Source organism: Ostrea edulis, chromosome 2 (assembly GCF_947568905.1).
Source record: "Ostrea edulis chromosome 2, xbOstEdul1.1, whole genome shotgun sequence".
Taxonomy (NCBI): Eukaryota; Metazoa; Mollusca; class Bivalvia; order Ostreida; family Ostreidae; genus Ostrea; species Ostrea edulis.
In genome coordinates, this window is record NC_079165.1 from 42,570,607 (window position 1) to 42,597,565 (window position 26,959).

At 35.6% G+C, this 26,959-nt stretch overlaps 1 protein-coding gene across 1 annotated transcript in view; it reads left to right on the forward strand.

Annotated features, from left to right (window-relative positions):
* Window positions 1-23,179, forward strand: part of LOC125667017 (uncharacterized) — a 104,245-nt gene extending 81,066 nt beyond the window's left edge. Inside the window, exons 28-32 of the mRNA XM_056154073.1 lie at window positions 1,834-1,869; window positions 5,252-5,287; window positions 6,226-6,261; window positions 14,049-14,078; window positions 23,072-23,179. Coding sequence (XP_056010048.1) covers window positions 1,834-1,869; window positions 5,252-5,287; window positions 6,226-6,261; window positions 14,049-14,078; window positions 23,072-23,145 — 212 coding nt within the window. The 3' untranslated portion in view covers window positions 23,146-23,179. The remainder of the gene's footprint in view (window positions 1-1,833; window positions 1,870-5,251; window positions 5,288-6,225; window positions 6,262-14,048; window positions 14,079-23,071) is intronic.
* Window positions 23,180-26,959: the final 3,780 nt, after the last annotated feature.

The following is a 26,959-nucleotide window of genomic DNA, read 5'->3' on the forward strand; positions in this document are numbered from 1 at the left end:
GCCCTAAAAAATCTGTAAAATCCAGGAGTTTCTGGGGAATCGCCCCCCCCCTTTCAAGGCGGCCCCCAGACCCCTGCCTCATACAGTTGCACCCCCCTCCCAACTTCAATTCCTGATCCGCCCCTGAAATAGCTTATAGAAACCTTCTTATTGTCATGTTCAATTTTCAAAGAGGTAATTTGGGAATGCTTAAACATTCTAAGTTATAAAAAGGTCAGTAGTTTATCTCTGCTGGCTGAATCTTTCTTCTCAATGCACCGAGTGCATATTCATGACGTCTATGTTCCTGCTCATTCTTTCTCCTCCATACCATGCAGTATATTAAAGGGGTTGGGATGTAATGGAGACATTTGTTTTAACAAATATAAATTGTATTTCAATTTTTTGTGGGGATTTTTATTTGAGAAAACTCTTAATATTAATCATCAAATATGATGACGTATGATAAATCTATATTCTGAGTGTAAGTGCACAAAGGTCAACAACGAGAACTACAACAAAATATAAGCTAAAATTTGAAATACATACTTTCTGTATTATATTTATTAATTTAAAAAAGGTATTACAAAGAATCTTCGAATTTCAGCAAGCTGTTTTTGATGGATTGTTTACAACATCTTTTAATAACCCTTTTTCTTACGAAAATGTGTAGTTTGTTAAAAGGGGATGGGGTTAGGAATTTTTTGCTAGTTCCATATTGAACCCCATTATGGTGTATATTTTTTTTCATATATTTTACTTACTAATAGACTGACCACTTAATGAAATAAAATAAGAAATTTGATGGGTAATTTTTTTGCAGCTTAAGCAAAGGTATGACCCTGTGTGCAAATATTGTGCACTGTTTTAAGGTAATTGGCCAATGTAGCTCTGTTGAAGTAATGTTGTTGCATGTTAATAATGATTGCTGAACTTGAAATTGATGTGTAATATACAATTATGTGAAAGGTTGTTTGGAACCATATATGACAAGTTATGATCCTTTTTACAATAAAAATGTTATAGCTCTATTTGTATATTGCTCTCTACTTATTTTTCTTCACTTTTTACGCTTTACAAGGACTAAAGAAGGTGTTGTTAAAATCGCCATATTTCTCAAAAACAAGGTCGATTACCTACATTGATTTTTTATTATGTTTTATATCGAAGCTTCATCATAAACATATATCAAAATAAAAAAAATTCGATGGTTAATTTTTTTTAGCATCAACCTATCAATCTCTACCTTAACTTGATAAGGTGTTGAAAAGGACTAAATATCCTGTGTTCCGACACACCCTCCCTGATCCCTATATATTGCTCAGATTGACCAAGTAATCCATAGTAAACCTGATTATTTTAAATAGCGAGTAGTTAACAATTGGCATGCACCTATTCTGATATCACTCCTCTTCATTGCAGATTGTATTTGCAAATAAGGTTACTACAACGTCCACCAACTATTGACATTTGTCACTTTAAAAGGGACTGTTGTGAGGCCTGTAAATTCAATTTATTTGTCAGATGCCTGTCACTGCTTAACAATTCATGATATGGATAACACTCTAGCTCAAGGAATTAAATAGTGGACTTTACATTTAAAATAGACACAAAAGAAGGACGGAATCATCGATAAAGCTGCAAAGTTCCATCATATTTTATGACAATCGCTTTAAAGTTAAAACCCTTGGTATACTGGTTTCAGTTAACGTTCTTCAAGATGTATCGTTCAAACTGTTTGGGTTGTATGTACACCCATAGTCATATATCAATCAGCCCTACTGTCGGATTTGTCAGCAGCCAAGGTTACCTTCAATTTTCACATTAAATACTCTTGTATTCCATTATTTACAGCAACAACAACGACCAAAGCACCAACAAGCAGTAGTAGTAAGTAGAATATTTCTCGTTTTGTCTGATACTCTTTTAAAGTTGTTTACAAGGTAAGTTGACCATTATGAAGTGAAAGTAAGAATGTTTAATCCCATAAATCTTATGAAAACATAAAATGCAGAGCACGTCAAAAATCGATTCGTTGAATAAGTAAAGTTGAGATCAGGAGTGGAGGAGAAGGTATCCATGTCACCTTGTTCGGTCCCACCTTCCTTGACCGCTATATGGTGATCGGGTAGAGAGTGTAACCATCAGTCAACATCGCCAAATAGCCGTAACTACATTGTTCATCTTTAATTCTTCTTTGATAACATTTAAAACATTGCTTACAGATTAATTTGATAAGGTGTTGAAAAGGACTAAGTATCCTGTGTTCCGACACACCCTCCCTGATCCCTATATATTGCTCAGATTGACCAAGTAATCCATAGTAAACCTGATTAATTAAAGAATCCGCCTGATAGATAAAAACCAAAAAAACTGGCTGTAATAACAGTTCATGACTCATTGCAGTGAACAACAGACACAAGGAACGCTTACCAATTTATTCATATAACAGCAATGTCACATTCGAGATATACTGAAATGGACAATATCGGCCGCATGTGAAAATTTTGTGGGGTAACTGGGGAGTCGTCCAGTGAGCCAGTTTAATTTAAATTGTAATGGGTACACTGGGGGGGGGGGGGGGGGGGGGCGAGTAAAACATTCAGTGCCCAGACCTGAACGGACGCCAGCGTTCTAAGGAGGTAAGCGAGACCCGCCCTTCTCACCCTGTCTCCTGCAGTGCTACCTGGTATGTACATTATCATGTTGGACATAAGCCCCAAACATGCATCAGACTGTAGCATCCCCTCAATGAAGTGAGGTGGATGTGGGCCCAACCGTCCCCGGTGGTGGCCCCACTATTAGTTTACTTGTTTGAACTTGTACGACTTTTAGTACTGTAAATTGCCCCCTGCTTTAGAAGCAGGTGGGGGAAACAACCAGGTTTTGTAGCAGAAACAGTCATCACATACCATTACCGACTCCCCAGTTCGGCAACAGACATTGCAACAATGTCCCCCACAAAAAACTTGTCGGATTAAAAACTGAGTGAAACTCAAAATACAATAAAGAATTACATGGATAAGAATAAGTCATTTGACCAAACCACAGTACTTGAAACTAGAGTTGCACAAAAATTACAGTAAACGCACAATTGGCAAACAGCAACAAGCACGAAATGATAAATTACTTGTGCGGTATTTAAGAAAAACCTTGACATTTGAAGAAAAAGAAAAAAAATCCAAGGCCGCTTGATAATGTTGAGAAATAAATGATTTCCCAGGACCGACATACAGACGAGTGCCATCTGTTCGGAACAACTCAATCTCAGTAGCCTTGATGACATGGTTGTGTCCAATGTACAAATCTCTAACCTGGTTAGCCATGAATTTTTATCATGCAACTATGGGCAACATGCCAATATCTTCTAGGTACTGAAAACGGGTCGTAGGAGTGCCATCCACATGAAAAGAACAATATATAAGTTATGGGAGGGGGCTATAAATATGCCTTAAGTAGTGTTGGGCAGATAATTTGACAAACTAGGGGTTTGCCGGATTGGTTGGTCTTGGACCTATGTGAAAATACCAACGCTTGACCTAGCTGGTTTTGAGAAACTTGTGGAATCGACGATGACAAAACTTACTGACTGCTCAAACCGTAAAAATGCCAATGAAAAGGCTGCTGAAAAAATAAGACATGATTTAAAAAAAAAAAAAAAAAAAAGGCGAGCGACATACTGATGTTAAAGCACGAAAAATTTTAACAAATAATTGGTAAGATATAGGAAGTCTTGATATATTGAGACACCTATAAACCGCTTGACACCTTCTAGGGATGAGAGAAATTTGATTGGTTGTTTATGTACATCAAGCAGAATTCGCTGTGAATTTTGCCCCAAGACATAGCAGGGTTGGAGGCCTTACGAAGTCGGAATTGGTCGACATACTTGCCAATTTTGTGAACGATTAGCTGCAAGCCTTATATCTCGCATGTACTTAAGCATTTCTTGGGCCGTTTGACTATGTTGAAGTACAATGCTCATGTAAATCATGAAGGCTGATGTCCACTTTTCTATGCTCAAAAAGGATTTAAGTTGGCGCTTGACTACGCATAGCTTGCCATTGACAAGTTGTAAATCCCCGTGGGACTCAAATTGCTCCAATTCCGTAGCAGATTTGAGTAGGACAGACAGATCAATAAATCCCCCCTCCCATATTTTTTGCTTGAGTTTAAGCGGGACATGACTGCCAATATCATCGCATGTAGATGTAATTTGACAAGGTAAAGCCAAGGGTAAATATGCCGCTTGGTCCAACAAAAAATTGCAAGACTCACCCGGGTTATCCGGTGTATTAGCGATTGGGAATCGAGGGACCTCCTCAGGAGGCTGTGGCTGCCCCTCTGCAGGGGCTATTCGATCTGTCCAAGGTGTGGCCGTGTGATTTGGACTTCGTTCCCGGAGTTGAGCTGTTCGACGATTACGTTTCATCCCGACCCACCTGGCCGGGGATCTCTGGGTCGCTGCTCGTTTTTTAGGTGGCATTCCTAATGCAGGAAAAAATTGTCAAAAAGCTATGTGTAGGGAATAAATCCAAAAAGGGGAGAAAAAACTTCGGCCACGTGCTTGGTTTCCGCCTCAAATACAAGAACCACGTTGCTGCTTCGGTTGGAAAAAGTGTAATGAATGGGTTCGATCACAGGGAGTACCGAGTGTGACGTAGTGCATACAAATTAACTTGTACCATCTAGCAGCTAAAGTAACGTAGACCCGACCTACAGGGTATATCAAAATTAATACGGACTATTTGATATAAACTCAAATAATCTCGATTATTTTAAATAGCGAGTAGTTAACAATTGGCATGCAGCTATACTGATATCATTCCACTTCATTGCAGATTGTATTTGCAAATAAGGTTACTACAACGTCCACCAACTATTGACATTTGTCACTTTAAAAGGGACTGTTGTAAGGCCTTTAAATTCAATTCATATGTCAGATGCCTGTCACTGCTTAACAATTCATGATATGGATAACACTCTAGTGCAAGGAATTAAATAGTGGACTTTACATTTAAAGTAGACATAAAAGAAGGACGGAATCATCGATAAAGCTGCAAAGTTTCATCATATTTTATGACAATCGCTTTAAAGTTCAAACCCTTGTATACTGCTTTCAGTTAACGTTCTTCAAGATGTATCGTTCAAACTGTTTGGGTTGTATGTACACCCATAGTCATATATCAATCAGCCCTACTGTCGGATTTGTCAGCAGCCAAGGTTACCTTCAATTTTCACATTAAATACTCTTGTATTCCATTATTTACAGCAACAACAACGACCAAAGCACCAACAAGCAGTAGTAGTAAGTAGAATATTTCTCGTTTTGTCTGATACTCTTTTAAAGTTGTTTACAAGGTAAGTTGACCATTATGAAGTGAAAGTAAGAATGTTTAATCCCATAAATCTTATGAAAACATAAAATGCAGAGCACGTCAAAAATCGATTCGTTGAATAAGTAAAGTTGAGATCAGGAGTGGAGGAGAAGGTATCCATGTCACCTTGTTCGGTCCCACCTTCCTTGACCGCTATATGGTGATCGGGTAGAGAGTGTAACCATCAGTCAACATCGCCAAATAGCCGTAACTACATTGTTCATCTTCTTCTTTGATAACCTTTAAAACATTGCTTACAGATTAACTTGATAAGGTGTTGAAAAGGACTAAATATCCTGTGTTCCGACACACCCTCCCTGATCCCTATATATTGCTCAGATTGACCAAGTAATCCATAGTAAACCTGATTATTTTAAATAGCGAGTAGTTAACAATTGGCATGCACCTATACTGATATCACTCCTCTTCATTGCAGATTGTATTTGCAAATAAGGTTACTACAACGTCCACCAACTATTGACATTTGTCACTTTAAAAGGGACTGTTGTGAGGCCTGTAAATTCAATTTATTTGTCAGATGCCTGTCACTGCTTAACAATTCATGATATGGATAACACTCTAGCTCAAGGAATTAAATAGTGGACTTTACATTTAAAATAGACACAAAAGAAGGACGGAATCATCGATAAAGCTGCAAAGTTTCATCATATTTTATGACAATCGCTTTAAAGTTAAAACCCTTGGTATACTGGTTTCAGTTAACGTTCTTCAAGATGTATCGTTCAAACTGTTTGGGTTGTATGTACACCCATAGTCATATATCAATCAGCCCTACTGTCGGATTTGTCAGCAGCCAAGGTTACCTTCAATTTTCACATTAAATACTCTTGTATTCCATTATTTACAGCAACAACAACGACCAAAGCACCAACAAGCAGTAGTAGTAAGTAGAATATTTCTCGTTTTGTCTGATACTCTTTTAAAGTTGTTTACAAGGTAAGTTGACCATTATGAAGTGAAAGTAAGAATGTTTAATCCCATAAATCTTATGAAAACATAAAATGCAGAGCACGTCAAAAATCGATTCGTTGAATAAGTAAAGTTGAGATCAGGAGTGGAGGAGAAGGTATCCATGTCACCTTGTTCGGTCCCACCTTCCTTGACCGCTATATGGTGATCGGGTAGAGAGTGTAACCATCAGTCAACATCATTATTTCACGGAAAAGCTTAAGAACTGGTATGTTTTCCGACGAAATTCCATCTTATAAGAAGTTGTATTTGGAAATAAAATCGCTACGACGATCAAAGAATATTCAAAAGGATGACTTATAAGGGGACTGTTGAAACCCCCTATAACATCCGTTTTGATATGAATGGCCTTCATAAGTTTAAAACTTCAGGACCCACACACCACTCCTTTGCTTACCTAACTGAATACTAAACGTAATTGAAAGAAGAATACAACCCTTCGAGATGCTATAAAGATTCTCATTATTTTATGGCTAAGTAAAATGTTCCTCTTTTCAAACTTGTTGACTAGCTATATTGATAAGGTGTTGAGGTTATCAAATATCTACCTGTTCATCCACACCCTTTCTGATCCCTATATATTGATCAAGTTAACGGATTAATCCACAGTAAACATCATAATCTTGTATTAATGTTATAAGTCTTTTGATATCTCAATAACCCATTAAATTGCTATCTGTTTCCATAATCCTCTCATCACTAAAAATACCATGTCTTATCCTCCTTCAATGAATAATAAGTCTGTAAAACAGTTTGTGGTGTGTTGCCACTTTGTGACGTTTAATCATTCGTTTAAAATTATCAAATGTATTATTAATAAAGTCATATAATTTTACCAGACACAAAATATAAATGTGAGAAATAAAGAATTTTGTAATGGGAGATAATCCAAATTTCCAGTAATTAAAACTTAGTCTTAACCGACAAATCATGAAAACGAGTCTGAAAAGGCTTATAAATATAAATACCAACAAAATTAAACACTTGTAACATACAGACCCTGAAGCGTGCTACTACACCTCCAAAGCGTTTTGTTTCGTTCTGTGCAAACCGTTCACCATTCCGTGCAAACTGTTCAGCGTTTCGTGCAGACCGTTCACCGTTCAGTGCAAACCGTTCACCGTTCCGTGCAAACTGTTCAGCGTTTCGTGCAGACCGTTCACCGTTCCGTGCAAATCGTTTTGTGCAAGAATCGTTCCGTGCAGGATCAAGCCACGCCCAGAGAAACGTAGAGATCGTTCAAACCACGCCCTTAGAAACGTACATATCGTGCAAGTCATTTCGGCATGGGATGTAGGATAGGTAAACATTGTTGGGATTTAACCATTAGCACATTTTCGAGTTACTGCTGGAACGTCTGTTTATTCTATATTTTATATAACGTGATCACGTGATTTCCGGATTTGGTTAGCCTTCGATACTTCGGGTAAAATAGCATCTGTTGGGAAGAAACGAAGGGATCAAAAGCAAGATACTACTGCTCAGGGTGAGAATTCCTGGAAGATAGGAAAGTATGGTTACACAAAAAACATTACATTCTATTCCTCTCTGGCACAGACAAAAGATCCAAAAAGCGTGGTTAAAGTTGATGAAACAAAAAGATAACGGCCCTTGGAGGAAACATCATAGACTTATACTAGTTATAGACTGTACTCCAAACACTTCGTAGATTGAAAGCCTACAAAGGAAAACCCCTACCTGAGTGTTTGCCTACAACAACTATAAACAACCTTTGAAGTTGAAAAGTACGAGTTCTGTCGACAAGCGGGACATCGAGCCATCCATTTCACAGTTACAGTAGCATGAACTGGTTTGTAATTTATATTTTACAAATTATTACAATGACTCTTCACTATTCATTCTCATACATGTATATATATATACATTCTGAAAATGTTTATAAAATGTGTTAAACAAATTATAAAAAATTACATGGGACATAGTGGAACACTGTGAAAAACTCTGAATACGTTTAGTGTAGGTGGTGCTAGGAGGGGGGTCTCAATTTTATATGCGAGGAAATAAACTCATTAGATACTATGTTTGGCTAGCAACCTGATGGAGTGTAATATAACTGCTTTCATTTAAAGCTTTACTTAACCTATATGCTTCAGTAATGTTTCGTTTGGTATAAAAATGTTTTCGAAATAAGACCCCCCCCCCCTTTTTTTTCAAGTGAAATAGCGAAAATGCGGTGTCGATGTGCCGCCCCCTTGGTTGCACATTAAAACACTGGTATTATGTTTTAAAATATTCAGTGCAGCCACAAAATTTATTTTCATTATTCTTTTTCCAGAAATCGGAAACTTTGTTTTAGTGATGAAATTGATTCCACTTATCGCAATTATATTGGTTTCTCGTCACCACGAAACATCAAGAAAAACAGCTGAAATGGAGGTACAGACAAATATAAGAATGGAAGAAAGGACAGAGTTCCTGGACTTGAAGTCGAAATCCTAGAACCCTGATGATGTTTGTCCAGAGAGTCGCGTGTACATCCAGTGACGGAAGCCTGAACCAGCGTATTGGAGTGCTATTGAATATTTGGACGTTCCATTATCGCAACAATAGATTCGAGATCGCTACAAACGATTAGAAAATATTCATGAATTTGTGGGAGCCTTTTTTTTTATATAAAGTGTATTATAAGTTATATGTAATGATAGAATGTTGTCATTTATGTTCTATTGAACCGTAATGTACTGGAAAATTGAACATGTTTTAAGTTTCAAATGCAAACTAGTGCTACTGTAATTTCAAATAAAATATAGAATCTGTCTTCTAATTTGTTTTGAATATTTCTTGGATTAATTATATGTACCCTCTTGGAATACTTTAATATCAGTTGCTTGAATATTATTACCAATCCATGATCAATTCGTAACATAAAAATGACAGTAGTGATGTTCAAATGTTCATGATGATAATAAAACATAGCCACCAATCAGAGTACAAAAATGCTAGCTTTGCAATATCAAGACAGTTTGCATAATGATCAACAGCAGTTACTACAAAAACGAAAGGAACTAAACAGCTGTTGGGAAATAAGAAATTACGATATACAAAAGACACAAACATGAAAAATCAAATATATGTTGATGATTGGATAACATGATATCACAATGGTAATTATATCTGACATGGTGCGATACTTTCACCATATAGTTTTGCTTAGCAGTAATATAATCTATTTCTAATATATGACAAAATTGGCACCAAATTTGAAACAACACAAAAACTTGCCAAATTTCCATAACGCGCGTTTTTCAATTCCATTGTAGTTATAAGACTACGTCTTTCAAGAAATAATGATTCTTTATATAGGTAAATCCAGCGATAGCTGCAGATAATTGTTTGACTAATTTGAAAACATAGTTGAATTTCAGATAGACATAAAAAAAAAATGTACCACATTCCTAATGGATGCAATGCATGTTTGCACAACGTGAAGGCGTAGTTTTAAAGATAAAGATAACGAACAGTGATCAATCTCATAACTCCCACAAACAATACAAAATAGATAGTTGGCCAGACACGGACCCCTGGACACACCAGAGGTGGGATCAGGTGCCTAGGAGGAGTAAGCATCCCCTGTCGACCGGTCACACCCGCCGTGAGGTAAACGGAGTTATCCGTAGTAAAAAAAAAAACCTTTAAAAAAAACTGGCTCAAGTACAAAATTAGACGGAAATAGTTCCTGAGTATTGATACATGTATTTTGATTTTATGTTTAGAAGCACTTCTTTTGACTTATACTTAATGTTTTAATCAAATTCATCAAATATAAAGATCACCATTTCTTTATCTTAAGATTAGAGTTTTGAGGTTACATGTACAGTAACTTGGAATGTGATAGAAAGTGGAAAACTGTTTGACCTACTTTTAGCCCTAAGGTAGGTCACGGTGCTTGCAATCCGGGTAAAATACGAACTGAACCTGTATTCCTCCGCGAGGAAGCTTGTGAACGAATTTCAAGGCAATAGCTGTATCTGTAACGAAAAAGAGTCCGGAAAACTGACTTATTTTAGCTTTAAAGTAGATCAAGGCTCGTCAATCCAGCAGAAATGCTCTTGCGATTTACATGCAACCGTTACAAAAAAAAAAATCTGGAAAACATGACCTCGGACGGACAGCCAGCAAGCCGGACACACGGACAGCGTCATAACATAATATGTCTCGTCTGAAGACGAGCATATACAAACAGGTCACCTAATAAAAGAGCACAATGCATACCCATTGGAATTCCAACCGACTGTTGGAAGACCTGATCATCAACAACTACGTAGATATTGTCAATGAGGAACTCCAGCATCTTTTTATATGAACTTCAAAGTACCTGTGAGTATATTCAAAGTGGTGTTTGGCAAAGTAATTTTCCGGATAACATGAATATTTGCGAGTTCCAATTGTATTGAAGAAGCAGCTGCTGTAGATGTCAAAAAGCCTAGTATATGATATTTCTTGAGGAATAGTGATGTTAAGTCTTGAAAAGTCTTACGTTTTGATGATTTTTATTTTGGAAAAGTTTTGTGATTTCGAATTTACAGAAAGTTCTTTTGAATACGGGACTTTCGAGATACGGATCCACTCTGACTTTTATCGCGCGTTGAACGTTATTGTAGGGCATGTCACTTCCGGATTACAATAACAACTAAGTAAACAAGCATGGAATATTTCAATTGCTATCAATTTCCTGCATTTAAATGCTATCTTTCATAGAAAGGAATAACTACAACCATTTTATAGGAAAATACAATTGATTAAATTATGCGAGTCGGCGCGGGACAGGGCTTTCAAAAGTAGCCGGTAGATTTCCGTCGCCTATAGTAACATTAGGTGTCGGCTACTTTAATGACAAAAATGTATGTCCAATGAAAAAAAACTTTTATAAAACTTTAAACATCTTCCAAACTTTAGTAGACTCAGAAATCGCAGCCGTATCAACCAGGATGTAAAAACGTGTTTACTTGCACTAAATTTAGTTCAGGTAAATACCGGCACCTGATTGGTCGTCTGTTGGTGTAGAAAATAATACGTCAATTGCAATAGTCGAAAAGCCTCGGATTTACCAATTCGTGACAACACAGACGAGAAGTTCCGAAAGTCCTGAACGTAAAAATCAATGACGTTGACGGAATGAAGAGAACAAATACCCTGTTCAGTTTCGGCTTTAAAAAGGCCAGAAGTGAAAGTGATACGAGTATGTGTTTTGTATAATATCAATCAACAATTTTAAAGCGAAAACAGAATTTAATCAGGAAAGATTTCAGACTGGCGATTCTTTTTTAATTTGCAAATGCCCACGTGGTATTAAATAAAAGCGAAAGTAGAATTTTTCAGCACAGATTCACTACTTGTTACCAACAAATCTGTAGCTGTTAACTTGAATTTGTGGAAAAATAAAATTATAGGTCATTTAAATGTTACTTCTTAATTTGTAATAAATATTTTTTGGGTTTTATTTAAAAAAAATATTGGGGTGAGCAAAAGCAGGTCCCAATGGATTTCATGTAGTTCATTTCAACAATACTTTCTGCACGGTAGAAACTTTCTTACAAAACAATTCAGTCTTATAAACTTTCAGTACAAATGTAGAAATAAAAGTGAAAGTTTCTGTTCAAGCAAAGACACTTAAAAATTAATTGATACAGCATTGCAAAAAATAATTACATGTAGTTATCTTGATGCACTTTATTTTTCATTTTGCATCAAAATTAGTACTTTGCAATGTTAAATTTTTTAAGTCTTTGCATGAACAGAAAATTTCACATATGAAACAATAAATTCATGGCAAAAGTAAAAATTTCAGGCAAAAAAATGACAATTTCAAAGCTGCATTTAAGTGCCAGGAAACCGCCAGAATGCAAGATTTTGCGTCATTTACCCCAGAGCTTCTGGGGGCCTTCAGTGGCCCCCAGCCGTAAGGGCGCCGAGCATAGCTCGGCGTGCGATACGGCTGCGCCGTTCGCATTGGATCGCCTTCTACGTTTTCATTTCAGCCTCCTACTTTTAAATTTGTTGAAAGCCCTGGCGGGAAATAAATCTAGGGAATATCTTGAGGATATCGGTAAAACTTCACGCCTTGCATCCAATGGTACGCTTCTAAATGCGCCTTTTCCCTTCCATCTAATTTACACCCAGGTACTAAGCACCAATAATGACTTGGATCGTCATCGTGGGATTGCGCATAGCTCTTTACGGGCCGTCTGTTAGCGAAACACCATATGTATTGATGTCAACTTTGCCCTACATTTGGTTATTATTACGTGACCGTGGTGTATAAACGTCAAATATAATCGGTCGTTCCAGCTTATCCCGAAAGTTCCGTATTGTTGATAATGATTAGATTTACACCATTTCTCGCATATATTGTGGCACAGTAGTCTGAGATACTCCTTCACTGCAGTTGATATTTTCGTGTGGAGTAAAGATACGGGCTTCGTACACATTATAACATTGACTAAATCCTGTAACGCATTTCCGTTTGTAAGTTTTGGAATCCAGTTTATGTACTATAACTCATACATGTATTAATTCGTCCCATCGACTGGGAAAAATATGGGTTGGAAAACTCAAGTGTGATTTCGAAGAATTTCGTCAATCGAACTTGGAGAATAAGTTTGATGACCAAATGTGGAATTAAAGCCAAGATCTTTTTAGATACATTGTAATAATGTTGCTATACTGGTCTAACTTCAATGGCATAAAGAGAATCTCTTTATTTTGAAACTGGGTGGTAACCACTTATTGATAGAAGAATGGCGAAATTAAGATTAGGTACATGTATGTATAAAATTTATCACAATATGGTACCCGAATATCTGAAAGAAATATTACCAAACATTCGTTCAAATGAATCGAATTACGTTACCAGATATTCGCATAATTATTGCATCTCTAAATGCAGATTAAACATCTATAAATCATATTTTGTAACAAGGGAGATACATGAATGGAATTCCTTGCCGCTAGAAATAAGACAATCAACGACACTTAGCTCGTTTAGAAATTGCTTACAGCTCCAGTTTTACCCCTCCATCCTTATGTTTTTAGGATATCGTTATTGGAATGTAATTCATACGAGACTAAGACACAGCTATGTATTGAATATAGCACACCATAGACAGTCCTTTGTGTACTTATGAAGTTTTAATAATTTGTGCCCAATCCTTTTGTTATAACATCTGGACAATAAAATATATTGAATAAATGTAGTTACTTGCTTTGTCCGCAGGACCCAGTACATATCCCTCTGCTTTGTCACACAGTTAATATCTTTTAAAACGATACCCCTTGATAGCGATTTCCTGAAGCAATTGTTTCTACATTATGTCTAACATAAAATCATATGATATTTAACTGAGGCTGTGTTATTCAGTGTTTCATTTATTTTTCGATGATCAAATCAATTCAACCTGAAATTAGATTTGAGTTAATGATTTCCTCTTTTCTTTTCATATTCTTTTTTATAATTCTTTCTTTTTGTAGTCATACCAAGCATAAAACACAATTTGAATATTAAAACGTACCTTCATACAGTAGTAAGCACTATGAATCAGCAAACTAGAGAAAACATGAAAATTAAGTGCAATACAATGGCGTACCCTTGTGTACATACAGTGTTCGATATGTCCAGTGTAGAAGGTTGCACTCATCGTTAATATTTGCAAATTAAATCCTATTCTGTTTCATCCTCTGCAGCAGCATCTTCGATGCCGTCATCGGGAAGTAGTAAGTAATATGCTCATATTTGTACTTGTGATGTAATCCTTTGCATGTCTTGTCAGCCTAAGTTGATGATTAAAATATTCTCTGAATATCCATGCATTTTCTTTAATCCATTAAAACATTTTCTTTTAGAATAATTGTAACCATGGCATAACTAATATATATATATATATATATATATATATATATATATATATAAAAGCACAAAAACCCAACAACACCCTACTTTCATAAAGTGTCGGATCTGAGAAGATACAAGGCCATTAAAGAAATTTATATATATATATATATATATATATATATATATATATATATATATATCAGAATAAAATAAGTTCTTGGTATAGGCAAAATATAGAAAACATTTCACAATTATTTCAAAGCGCTTTGTCTTTACGGCTCTTTAGTGAAATTTGTAGGAAAAAAAACAATAACATAACTAGACGTCGTCATTATGACGTCATAGTAAAAGACAACGTAAAACATTTAGCGCAATAAATGTTCAAAGAAAGTGTCAAAGTAATTATACATTATAATAATGTGTAACACATATTCATATGCTTATAACATTTCAATTCACGAAACATTATAAATTCAATTATGCATGTACATGTGATATTCATAGTAAATTGTGCATTGAGTTTCGGCTTTTATTGATAGAATATTGTTATTTTGCTCGCCGTAATTGTTCATTTTATTCTAATACTTTATAAAATGGAAAAATTTTGAAATGTCCTCTGCCGCACATATGAAAGTGCTCGCTACAGGGAGTGTTTCTCACAGATGGGTCCCTGATTTGCTGTTTATAAACACGTACTCGGTCGGATACTTTATTCCCGGTTTGTCCTATGTAGTTTTTGCCGCATCCTTCGCAGGTAATGCAGTAAATTACGTTTGTATTTTTTGTTGTACATTTCATATCTAATTGAACTTCAAAAGTCATTTCGTTCTTAAAGTGTTAAATTTACTACGACGTCATAATAAAGACGTCTAGTTATGTTATTGTTGTTTTTCAAATTCCACTGAATTCTACGGCTCTTCAGTGGAATTTGGAATTAATGTGACATCTTAATCTTAATTTTATAACTTTCAGTAAGTAAGAATTTTGTTTACAAACTACTAACTAGTTATAGAGTTATTTAGCAAGAGACTTCAACACATTTTATACACTACCAATATACATGCAGTTGAACCCCAAATTAGACTAGTAGAGGTATAAGTTATCTATGAGAGACAGACAAATTTGACAGCTTAGTATTGTAGTTTGCAAAAAGTGAACTACTACTAACTTTTCATGATAACTTTAATCACATGTAAGACTGCATAAAACAGAAAAATGCTAAACTGTTGTCACCTTTCACGTTAATACATGTACTAGAACTGCAATGATTTATTTGTGGTTAACTTTGAAATGCGTAGGTAATTAATTTACTTTACACAACATTGCTTAGTATATCCAAGAAACTTACACCTCCTGCATTCTTGGGAATTTGGATGAATCAGACACGTCATAGAATTAGGAATTGCTTTTATGATATTACCCATATCAATTTTTAGATTCCCATTGTGTATATTCGTTTGAATTTCATTTACCCATGATTGTATTGTTTTCATATTATGCACTGCAAACTTCATATGTAGCTTGATTTCCCTACTAGTATATCCTTGAAAGTTGATGTGGTTATGTAAAATATTAGTCAAACAATATTCATATGTAACTGATAATATATTTGTTAGGTTAAGGCAACTCCATACTCGCAGTTTTATCTAATACAAGTTTTAAAAGTGTATTTATTTTCATTTATTAGAGTTAAAACTAACAAATTATCAAATAAAATATATAGGTCATCACACTTTTTAAAATGCGAGACATACATATACAGAATCATATATCACCATCAGAAAATTGCAATTTTCCTTAAACAGTGTTGTCAAAATTTCAAAACAACTGGTTATGACGATATGATAGCATTCATAACAAATTCATGAAACTGTTTCTTCACAAAAATATACAAAATGTCTGTAAGAAATAAGGAAATATATTGCATAATAGACTTGATAACGAAATAAAAAAAAAAAAAAAAACCGGAGTTTTTGTCCTACGATTCAACATTTTAAAACTTATCGTTGATTATTCATCTATAACTTAGACTTTTAAAATAGTTTATTTTTAACAAGAGTTTTACAATAGCTATCGGAAAAGACTCCAACAAAATTTGTTCCTATCATGCATAAATCTAAATAAATCATTGATTTTGCAAAATCTAATGACATCACAGGAGGATGGAATTACTTTGAAAATTAGATTGCAAGTTCGATGACCTGCAAAATCAAACCATGATGCAATGAATTCAATGATAAATGTTTAACATGCTATTGAAATCTGATCTACAGTTTTTCTGCTGACTGCAAATGCTTTTTATGTGCCTTTGGAGAATTGTTTTTGTGCTCACATAACGGAACTTTTATTAGAATTTCGAACTTATTGTTTGCAGTTTCTAAACATACATTCCGATAATCAATGAACGCTTCTTGGTGTACTCACAGTTTTGTCTTTAATCCAATCATTGTTTATTTATTTAGACTCATATATTATTATTGTTTATCATATACTTGGTAATGAATATGCAGATTCTGCACTGTGTGATACGGGTGACATCACAATGGCCGATATCAAGGACCGGTCCGAAAATTCATATCACATATCAGATCGGCGTGCAAAAATGCAAATCAAGCCGGGAATTACGTACTCACTCATAACAATCAACGTATCAATGTTTTTATCATGGTAAATCAATGTTTTTACTGTAGTCAATGAAGGTATGAGAGTTTTTGCCATAATCAATTATAAGGGATATATCAAAGTCTTTAAATGCAGCATAGTTAATCAATGTATCAGATATTAGAGGGCGAAGCCCTCTCACGGCCCGAAGGCAGAGCTGTCCCTATAGGTAACACATATATACATGTTTAAAAGGAAAATATAGAAAACTAATGAAAAATTAAACTATACCTATGGAACTTGAAATTTTGGTCCCAATGGCGTCGATTCGAATACTAGCGCGTGGACATGTATTTCTCCATGTTGAATTTCGTGTACCCTATTCTCTTTAGAGAAGTCGAGAGGCATAGCCTTCATCGACTTCTCTTCGCAAGCATTCATATTTTGATTCTGGAAAACGTGTAAATGCCGGAGTCGGTGACGGTTTATGCTTCGACCGACGTTTCGACTCAGATGTGCCTGGATTTATGCAATAGACAACTTGTTTTCAAACATTTAGCAGTAATGCACAAAATTGTCACAAGGAAATGAACACTTACTTGCTTTTAATCCATTTTCAACATGTCCCCTGTCCCGGGTTTACGTTAACTGGTCTTGGGAGCTGTCCAGTTAAGAGAAAGCAGGCTGACGTAAACAGAGTTAAACCGTCACCTACTCCGGCATTTACACGTTTTCCAGAATCAAAACATTAATGCTTGCGAAGAGAAGTCGATGAAGGCTATGCCTCTCGACTTCTCTAAAGTGAATACGTGTACCCAAGTTCACGTCGTTCTGAGATGTTACATGAATTCCGTAAAAGCATTTAAATCTTCTTTTTTTTTAAAATCATATATAATCACTCCTCGATTTAAAACGCGATTGTACAATGCAAAGTCTCCTATGTTTGTGTATTTGCTAAACACCGACGCTGAATATGACGTCACAATGCACTGTTTACATCAGTTGCATAGCGTTTACCGCGTTCAATAAATAGGCGGATCAAAAATGTTTAAAGTTAGAATACTTTGATTGAGTTCTGTCCTCACACGTTAGGTGCTAATTTTTCGAGATATTTTTGCTCCGTTATGGATCTAGATACTAATGCCAATATTTTTGCTTCGTCCTCAAACACGGTCACACCGTAAAACATATTATACATTTATTGCATGATAGTGAGGGAGATATGAATATTTATTCACCCAAGAAAAATCATATTTCCCGAGGGCAACGCCCGAGGGGAATATGATTTGTCTTGGGTGAATAAATCTTCATATCTCCCGAACATTCATGCAATAAAGAGTTTATTATACCGAAACAAAGCAAGACTACAAAAGTGCATTTAAAATTGAAGTCCGTTCATCTATACATTGTATATAGCTGAGATCGCCCTAACGGTAACACCGCGCCGTCAACGTATTACGGTAGAGGGTACAAACAATGAAATACAGTGATATGATAACCAGTTTTTGTATTTCCATTATCCTTGAATGTCGATTTACTTGCTTGTTTTTGTATCAACCAAAACCAGGTGATTTATTAACGGTGTATCAGAGACTCGAATATTTTATGCCTAACGAACTATGAAAGTAGCATTCTCTCATCGGAGGGCGCGTTACGCAAGCTTCGCTTGTGAGTAGCGCACGGAACTCTGGGTAGAGTTTGTGAAACTAGAATTAATGACTCGGCCTTATTGTGACGTCACAATACACTTCGTCTACCTTGACGTTAAATTTACGGGAAATGCACGAGGCTTCCCAAGGGGTAAATATAATAGGGTGATATGATGTCTGAGAGGGAGATCCAACTCCCCGTCGAGGCCTCATTACGTCACCTACGAATAGACCTCTCCTATGTGACGCAGCACAATATACAGATTTGTATATTGTGAGTCCGCGATTATCACGCAGGCAAATAACACTAAAGAAGTAGTTCGCAGTTAAAAGTTTGAAAATATTGATATTAAGAGCATTAATATAAAAGTATGGATTTTATTTTAATCATAAAATGATCAAAAGATCATTAAAAAGTAGTGAGACTCTGTTCAAATTATTGTGTAAAGTAATGAACTTGATGTTTACGTTCTTGTTTTGAAAGTTGTTTACCTTTGACGTTATGTTTTTTCGTCATTCTACAGTGACGTCACAGTATACGCGGCCTAAGAAATCGCTATCCCATAATGCCTAAGTGGAAGAGTTTGGTTTGTGAGCAAACGAACTCTGGTGGAAGTTTGAGAGGGAGATAAAAAGTCTTATGATCCCTGGCACGTGACTGTCTTGACCAATAAGATTACGCGTTGCATAGAATTTTCATACTGAGGTATAATAATATACAATTATTGCTGTTTTTGAGGTCAATACGATGATTTAGACACCTGAGGAGTACAATATTCACCGAGCCCGAAGGGCTGTTTCACAATATAACTCCTATAATGTGTAATACATTTCTAATATACAGCAAAATGTACAACTTACGTTTGACATACTATATTTAGCGTTCGTTCTCACACGTATGTGAATCAGAGTAAGGGCAACATACATGTATACGAGTTTTAAAACATACGTTATACCTTCGTAACACTCGTGGAAAACACATCATGTGTACCATATGTTAAAATCTTGTGACGCGCGTACATTACAATTAAGTACAATTCACGTGTACTATAACGTTGTTATTGATATAAGTTAAACGAATGTGGCACACGTACATGCATTTTGAATGCAAAATATTTCGTTCAAAGTATGTGACACATTCATATCATTCGTTTTTCACAGCTTGCGTTTAAAAACGGATATAATAGATGCGTGATATATATATATATATATGTGTGTGTGTGTGTGTGTGTGTGTGTGTGTGTGTGCTAAAACCCATATTATATGTCATTCTATTTATCATATACTGCACTTGTTTATGCTTAAATATTTCAAATGATCGAGATAGTACTTTTAATGATTTCTTGTTTTCAATTTGATACAGAGTCTGAAAGCTGATTTTTGAAAAATAAAATATTTTTTTTATCACATGCGGGTTACTTTTTGCATTTTAAAAGCAGATCAAGGAATATTTTATACATTACACAGGCAAATTCACGTGAGGCACATTTGCCTGTGTACTGTTCCATGGTAAAAACCTTAATACTATGATTTAGGCCCACTCTAGTAAAAAAAAAAAAAAAAACACCTTGGTACATTGAATTATTCTGGTGCTAAAAACTTTGATATATAGAGTATATAACATGATATGGGGCCCGAGGGCTTATATAACATATAATATGAATTTTGGTATGTAGTATTCTATTTATCATATACTGCACTTTTTAATGCTTAGATATAATATACGAACAGTATAGTGTTTATGGTGTGCGTTTTTCTAAATTGATATGGAATCGGGGAGCTGATTTTATATATACATGTACATGTATATATTTTATTAATTCTTTTTATCACATTCGAATGACCGTTTTCGCATTTTAAAGGTACTTCAAGGAATATTTGGTACACTATGTTACTATGGTATAGTAAAAAGTTTGATACATTGATTTACTCTGGTAAAAACCGAGGTGCATTGATTTACTATTTTGGTTAATTTTGATGATACACTTGTACATTGATGAACTACGTTAAAAATTCTGATACATTAATCATAATTAGCCACATTATGTATGGTAAAAATTCTCATACATTAATTTACAACAGTAAAAACTCTGGTACATTGCTTTTCCGTGGTTGAAACTTTAGTATGTTGATTGTTACAAATGAAATACGTAATTTTTGAATCGATATGCATTTTTGCACGCCAGTCTGATATGTGATATGGATTTTCGGGACGGTCGTTGATATCGGCTATTGTGATGTCATCCATAACGCGCGGTGCAGAATCGGCATAATCATTACCAAATATATGATAAACAGAGAATACCACATGCTAAAATCCATATCGTATGTCGTATCAGCCCGAGTGGCCCCATATCAGCCCGAGGGACAAAGTCACCCGTATCGCATAATATGCATATATATATATATATATCAGACCTTATAGATGTATCATATTTCATCATATGCTGTACATAAAGCATGTGGGTTTTTTTTGGGGGGGGGTTTGGTTTTTTTGGGGGGTTTTTTTCTTCAATTGATACATATTTTCCTGTTATGCATAAGCCATCTATTTATTCCATCAATCATATCATTGCCTTGGTATAAGTGTTTTAAGATATGTGTACATATACATATAGTATGATGCAATATATATTTGTACAAAATGGCGGCGTGTTTAAATTCGCACTTCTTACCAATGGATTAAGCGATAAGTAAAGTGGTCTATGAATAGCGTCGGGATTTCGATAGTTATCTTTAAAAACAATTTAACTATGTGACATTTCATGAGTCACATGATTTTATTATATTACATGGAATTTATGATATTACATGGAAGTTAATACAAATACATGTAGGTAAAACCACCAGTTATGTGTCAGATACCTTGTGTGTGTCCAAGTTTACAATAGGAAATTTTAAGAAGCGTGTAGAATGTCGAGATTCCAAAGAAAATATTCCTAGACAAGGCAGGAAACCTACTGTGACAGTCCGAGATTATCGGAAGCTGAAACTGCTTGTAAAGACCCACAGAAGAGAGAGAGAGAGAGAGAGAGAGAGAGAGAGAGAGAGAGAGAGAGAGAGAGAGAGAGTTTACGGGAGATAACGGATATATTTAATGCAAATAGAGAACAGCCGATATACAAAAGAACTGTGCTATTACATCTACACAACAATGGATTCGTGAGACGAGATGCTAAGAAAGAGCTAGTGGTTAGTGAGGTGAACAGGACAAAGCAGTTATGTTGGTGTCGGGAAAAAGGGAAACTAAAAGTTGACAGCCACTGGAGAAAAAAGTGGTATTTTCAGACGAGTTTAAAGTAGTTGTGGGACAAAATGGTCGCATTTATATTTGGGGGAAACGGGGCGAAGGTTGGAAACCAGACTTGGGGGCATGTCAAACGAAGCCATGATACGAGGTTATAATTTGGGGTTGTATTACATGGCATGAAGTCAATACTATTTCAGCAGTTGCAGGCAATATTAATGCAGAGAAATACCAGCATATTCTTGATGACAATTTGTGGCCTGTCATAGTCCGACATTTTCCAAGTAACCAGTGCATCTTTCAAGATGACAATGCACGAGTTCACCGTGCACGTTCAACTCGAAGTTTTGTTCATAGAAATGGCATAACAACAATGAGTTGACCAACACAGTCATTGAAAATATATGGCTATAAAATTTAGAAATTCATTTCAATATGAAGGATTATCTCCCTCATGCATAGCTCTTATCCTTGGACGAATTTGGCTCCACTTTTTTGGCACGCTGTTTTTTGGCTATATTTAGCTCCAAAACTTCATAGTTATTTCGGATTTCAAACATTTCGGTTGAGCATCACTGAAGAGACATTATTTGTCGAAATGCGCATCTGGTGCATCAAAATTGGTACCGTATAAGTTTTACATTATGACCCCTGGGTCGAGGCCTCTGCTGGTGGACTGTTAGTCCCCGAGGGTCTCTACAGCCCAGTAGCTAAGTACTTCGTTACTAGCTTGAAAATACGGATGCATATTTAATTGCTGTTATAAAATTTAGAAATTCATTTCAAAATTAAGGATTATCTCTCTCATGCATAGCTCGTATCCTTGGACGAATTTGGCTCCACTTTTTTGGCACGCTGTTTTTGGCTATATTTAGCTCCAAAACTTCAAAGTTATCTCGGATTTCAAATATTTCGGTTGAGTATCACTGAAGAGACATTGTTTGTCGAAATGCGCATCTGGTGCATCAAAATTGGTACCGTATAAGCTTTACATCAAAGGAACACTACAGGGACGTGTTGGTGGGATCGATCTGTTTCGTGAAATTTAGAGTATCTGGACGGCCATCACACCTCAGTATGTCCAGAGTTTATACCGGTCGATTTCGAGGAGGTTACAAAGTGTGATTCGACTAAAAGGTCATCTTACGGAGTGTTAAGTAAGTTTTTATTACTTTAATCACTGTGTAAAACGAAATCTGAGTTTGAAGTCTGACTTAATTCCGTCGCGAATGTAAACACGCCGCCATTTTGTACGAATATATACACGTATAGCATCATACTGTATATGTATCGATTGCATGTATAATGTATTCATCAATAAATATTTCATGAATGCACATGTATATATCACTAACATTGCTTTTCAATTTCTTTCCAGATCTGTTGTCTCATTTGGTGGCACAAATAGTTTTCACCTTTTTTCTTACATTTTCTTACCTTTTCTGCTTTTAATTTGCGAAAAATAAAAACTCTGTAGCAAAAAAAATGCTGTTGAATCATTCTCCATTCAAACAATATTCCAATCTCCTTGCATACGAAAAAGATATGAAATATGATAAATGATGGAAAAAATGAAATATATTGTTGAATGTATTACTTATATGTTCATAAAACCTGCATTACGCCAAAGTTTTTAAAGAAACATGCGTTATCAGCGATGGAATATTAAAAGATTCTTACATAAGATATTTACGTGTTAATAAAGTACAAAGTCAAAGTGCATGTCCCTCAGGAACTGTTGCCTGGGAAATAGTGCATATGACGTTTAACTATATTACTATCATTGGGTCACTGTGACCTAGTTTTTGGTCACAACAAACCTTACACCTTCGATGCATCAAGTGACATGGTGCAATGATTCTTGGTCTCAAGTTGTAGATAAATGTTTTAGATACACATGTAACCCCCCCCCCCCCCCAACCCCCCCCCCAACCCCCGTGTGGCAATATGAAAGGTGAAGATACCGAACAGTGATCAATCTCATAACTCCTACAAGCAATACAAAATAGACAGTTGGGCAAACACGAACCCCTGGACACACCAGAGGTGGGATCAGGTGCCTAGGAGGAGTAAACTTCCCCTGTCGACCGGTCACACCCGCCGTGAGCCCTATATCCCGATCAGGCAAACGGAGTTATCCGTAGTCAAAATCAGTGTGCCAAGAACGGCTTAACAATCGGTATGAAACACGTCAGACAGCATTTGACCCAATGATAGGTTGTATTGAAGAACTAGACCGTTATAACGACCATAGAATTTGCGAAATGCTTACTTTGATCGAGACTGTATATAAAAGGATGAACTTTGAATTAGAATGGCTGTAAGGATAGCGAATAATATGGATTACCTACATGTACATGTACTTATCAGGGGCAACCATGATACCAAAGATAATGAACAGATATTTCCAAATAACCAGTTATTTGAATCATAAGCATTCACCTTGTGACTGAAAACCAATGGGTTCACTATTCTTTAGGTGGTACTTGTCTACCAAGTTTGATGTCAATCACCAAAGGGTTCAAAAGATATATTTTTATCATGTATAGAGTACTTTTACCTTATAACCTAAAATCAATAGAAACACTTACAGGAACCCGTACAACAAACTTGATTTCTATCAAACAGGGTTCTCACGAGATTGAGCAGACACTATATTACAATATCCAGTTTGTCTTTTGACCTTGTGACCTCAAGATCAATAAGGAACATCTTTTTAGAGGAAGCCAATACATCAAGTTTGATATCTGTCAACCAAAGGGTTCTCAATATAATACGCACACAATATCTTGCTATGTGTGATTTCACCTTTGACCTACAATCAGTGGGAGTAATCTACTTTTTAAGAAGAACTAATATTTCACTTTAGTAGCTGTTAAGCAAAGGTTTCTCAAGATAATGACATACAATATCTTTTTGTGGTCAGCTTTATTCTTATCCTTTGCGCTTGAGACCTCAAAATAATAGGTGACATTTTCTTTGCATGGGAAACCAAAGTACAAAGTTTGATGTCTGTCAAAGAAAGGACTCTCAAAACATTGAGCAGACAATATCTTTGCATGTCCAGATTAGTTTGACCATTGACCTCAAAATCAATAGGAATTATCTACTTCTTAGGTAAAACCAGTATTCCAAGTTTGATATATAGCAAGTAAAGGGTTCTGGAGATATTGAGTTGATAACACTTGGTCTACCAAACGACCGACCGACAGATGCAAACCAACATACTCCCCTTTTCAAGAGGAGGGAGAAAAAACAACGAAGTCCCTTATTCCTTAGAAATATAGAGTTCTAAGATTTAAAAGATGGAGAAACAGCTCTCCGTAATGTATGGAAACATGATATGCTTTTGAATAATTAAGGTCTTCCGTAACAACGGAAGACCTTCTACTGATTGTGCTGGTTAAGATTATTAAGGTCTTCCGTAGCAACGGAAGACCTTCTACTTATTGTGCTGGTTAAGATTATTCTTATTATTCTTTTTTTTTTTTTTTTCCTAGACGCTAACTTTGAAGCTTCATATCTCGCTCATTCCTCAACCGATTTTGCTCAAATTTTCAGCTTTAATACATTTTACTAAAGACTTTCAAAATACTTTTAAACATTTTGGATATTCTCTTCCGCTTGCGAGTTATTTCCCTTTTAGTGAAATTTTAGGGGCTTTGGTTTCCAGATAAAGGCTCCGAGACTATAATAATTGGAGCAGAGAAAACACTGAATTGGTAAAGTAGAAGCATTGTAGTTGTGCACATCATATTTTGTTTTTTGATTTCGCCATTTAAAATGGCGATAGAGAGGGGTCAAAAATCAGGACGCCTGAAAGAGCGAAAATTTGCACATAATTTCCTTTATATCTTTTAAACTAAAAATATTTTGTTAAGACATGTAGAATAAAAGTTGTGTAGAATTTCAAGAGCTTTTATTTGACACCAGTAAAAAGGGGCTGGCCCCTTAAATTAGGGATCTACGGCCCCTAAAAGTTTTCGCTTTATAGCTCAAAAACGGCAAAGAATTCGATATGGCTTCCGATGGAAAAGTTGTTCTTTAACATCTTATTTATCTCATGAAATTGTTATTTAATTATGTTTGAAATCATTTTGAATCCTTTTACATTATATCATACTTAATTAACAATTATATTATGTTTTATTTCAATTATAAAGTAATTGTAAAGATGCTACCGCAAACATTTCGAGTTAGTGATCAATGGACCTCATAATATTTGTGTCAAGTTATACATACATTTAAAAAAACCTACACAATTTTCCTGATTATTTATCGGGTTGTCATTTTCCTCACAATAAGTTTACGGTAAGGGTATGTGACGTTTCTAATTGTCAGAAAAAATCGTACTAAATAAAATGAAGTAGTTTTAAGTTTTATTAACTTATAATTGTCTGCATACAGAAGGATTTATTTGTCGGTTCATTTCATTTCATCTAAATACAATCATGCGTGCAAGTAGATGCGGTTTTTATAAGTGAAATGAAAAAGGCAAGAGCGCCCCAAATATATATATACATCTCAAGCGTCTTATTGTGTTTAATTTTGGAGATTCATCACATGTGGACAAGCAATCTGTGATTTAACTCTACTTTAGCCAGTTGATACACAAGCTTTCTGCATTCTCTACAAAGTGAAAAAAATGGATCCTTTTTGTAAGCATAACAAATAATTTATAAACTTTATTTTTTAAATCACGGGTTCTTATCATGATTATACCAACTCTAAACATGTATAGAAAATCATCAGAAATCCACATCGAATCAGTCTCATTTCATTCAGTCATTAACTGCAAGCATTTTACATACACACCGGGGTTTGTTCTTGTTTACAATTACGTAACCCATGGCTCGATTGCCCGAGTTCGGAGCCATCGCATGTGTACCAGCGATCAGCGGCAATACATGTACACACAAAAACATTACCGTTTTAATGTAATTTGCAAACACAACGATTTACAGAAAATTATGTTTTTAATAAAATCGGATTTTTCAAATGATTGGTGGAAGGACAGGAAGTTCCAGTTCCCACCCTCCAATATTTTTGCCAACATATGCTTGACAGTATACAATACAGATCGTTAATTTACGGTCATGCCCTTTCCAGGCACGTAAAACCCGGGGGGGGGGGGGGGGGGCAGGAAACCTAACGTTTTACTGTTAATTTACTATGAAAATGGTCATTGGAAGGCCTGTTGCCCCCCCCCCCCCCCCCCACACACACTTTTGTATTGAAATGCGCTAATGTTATGTAAAGAACAAAT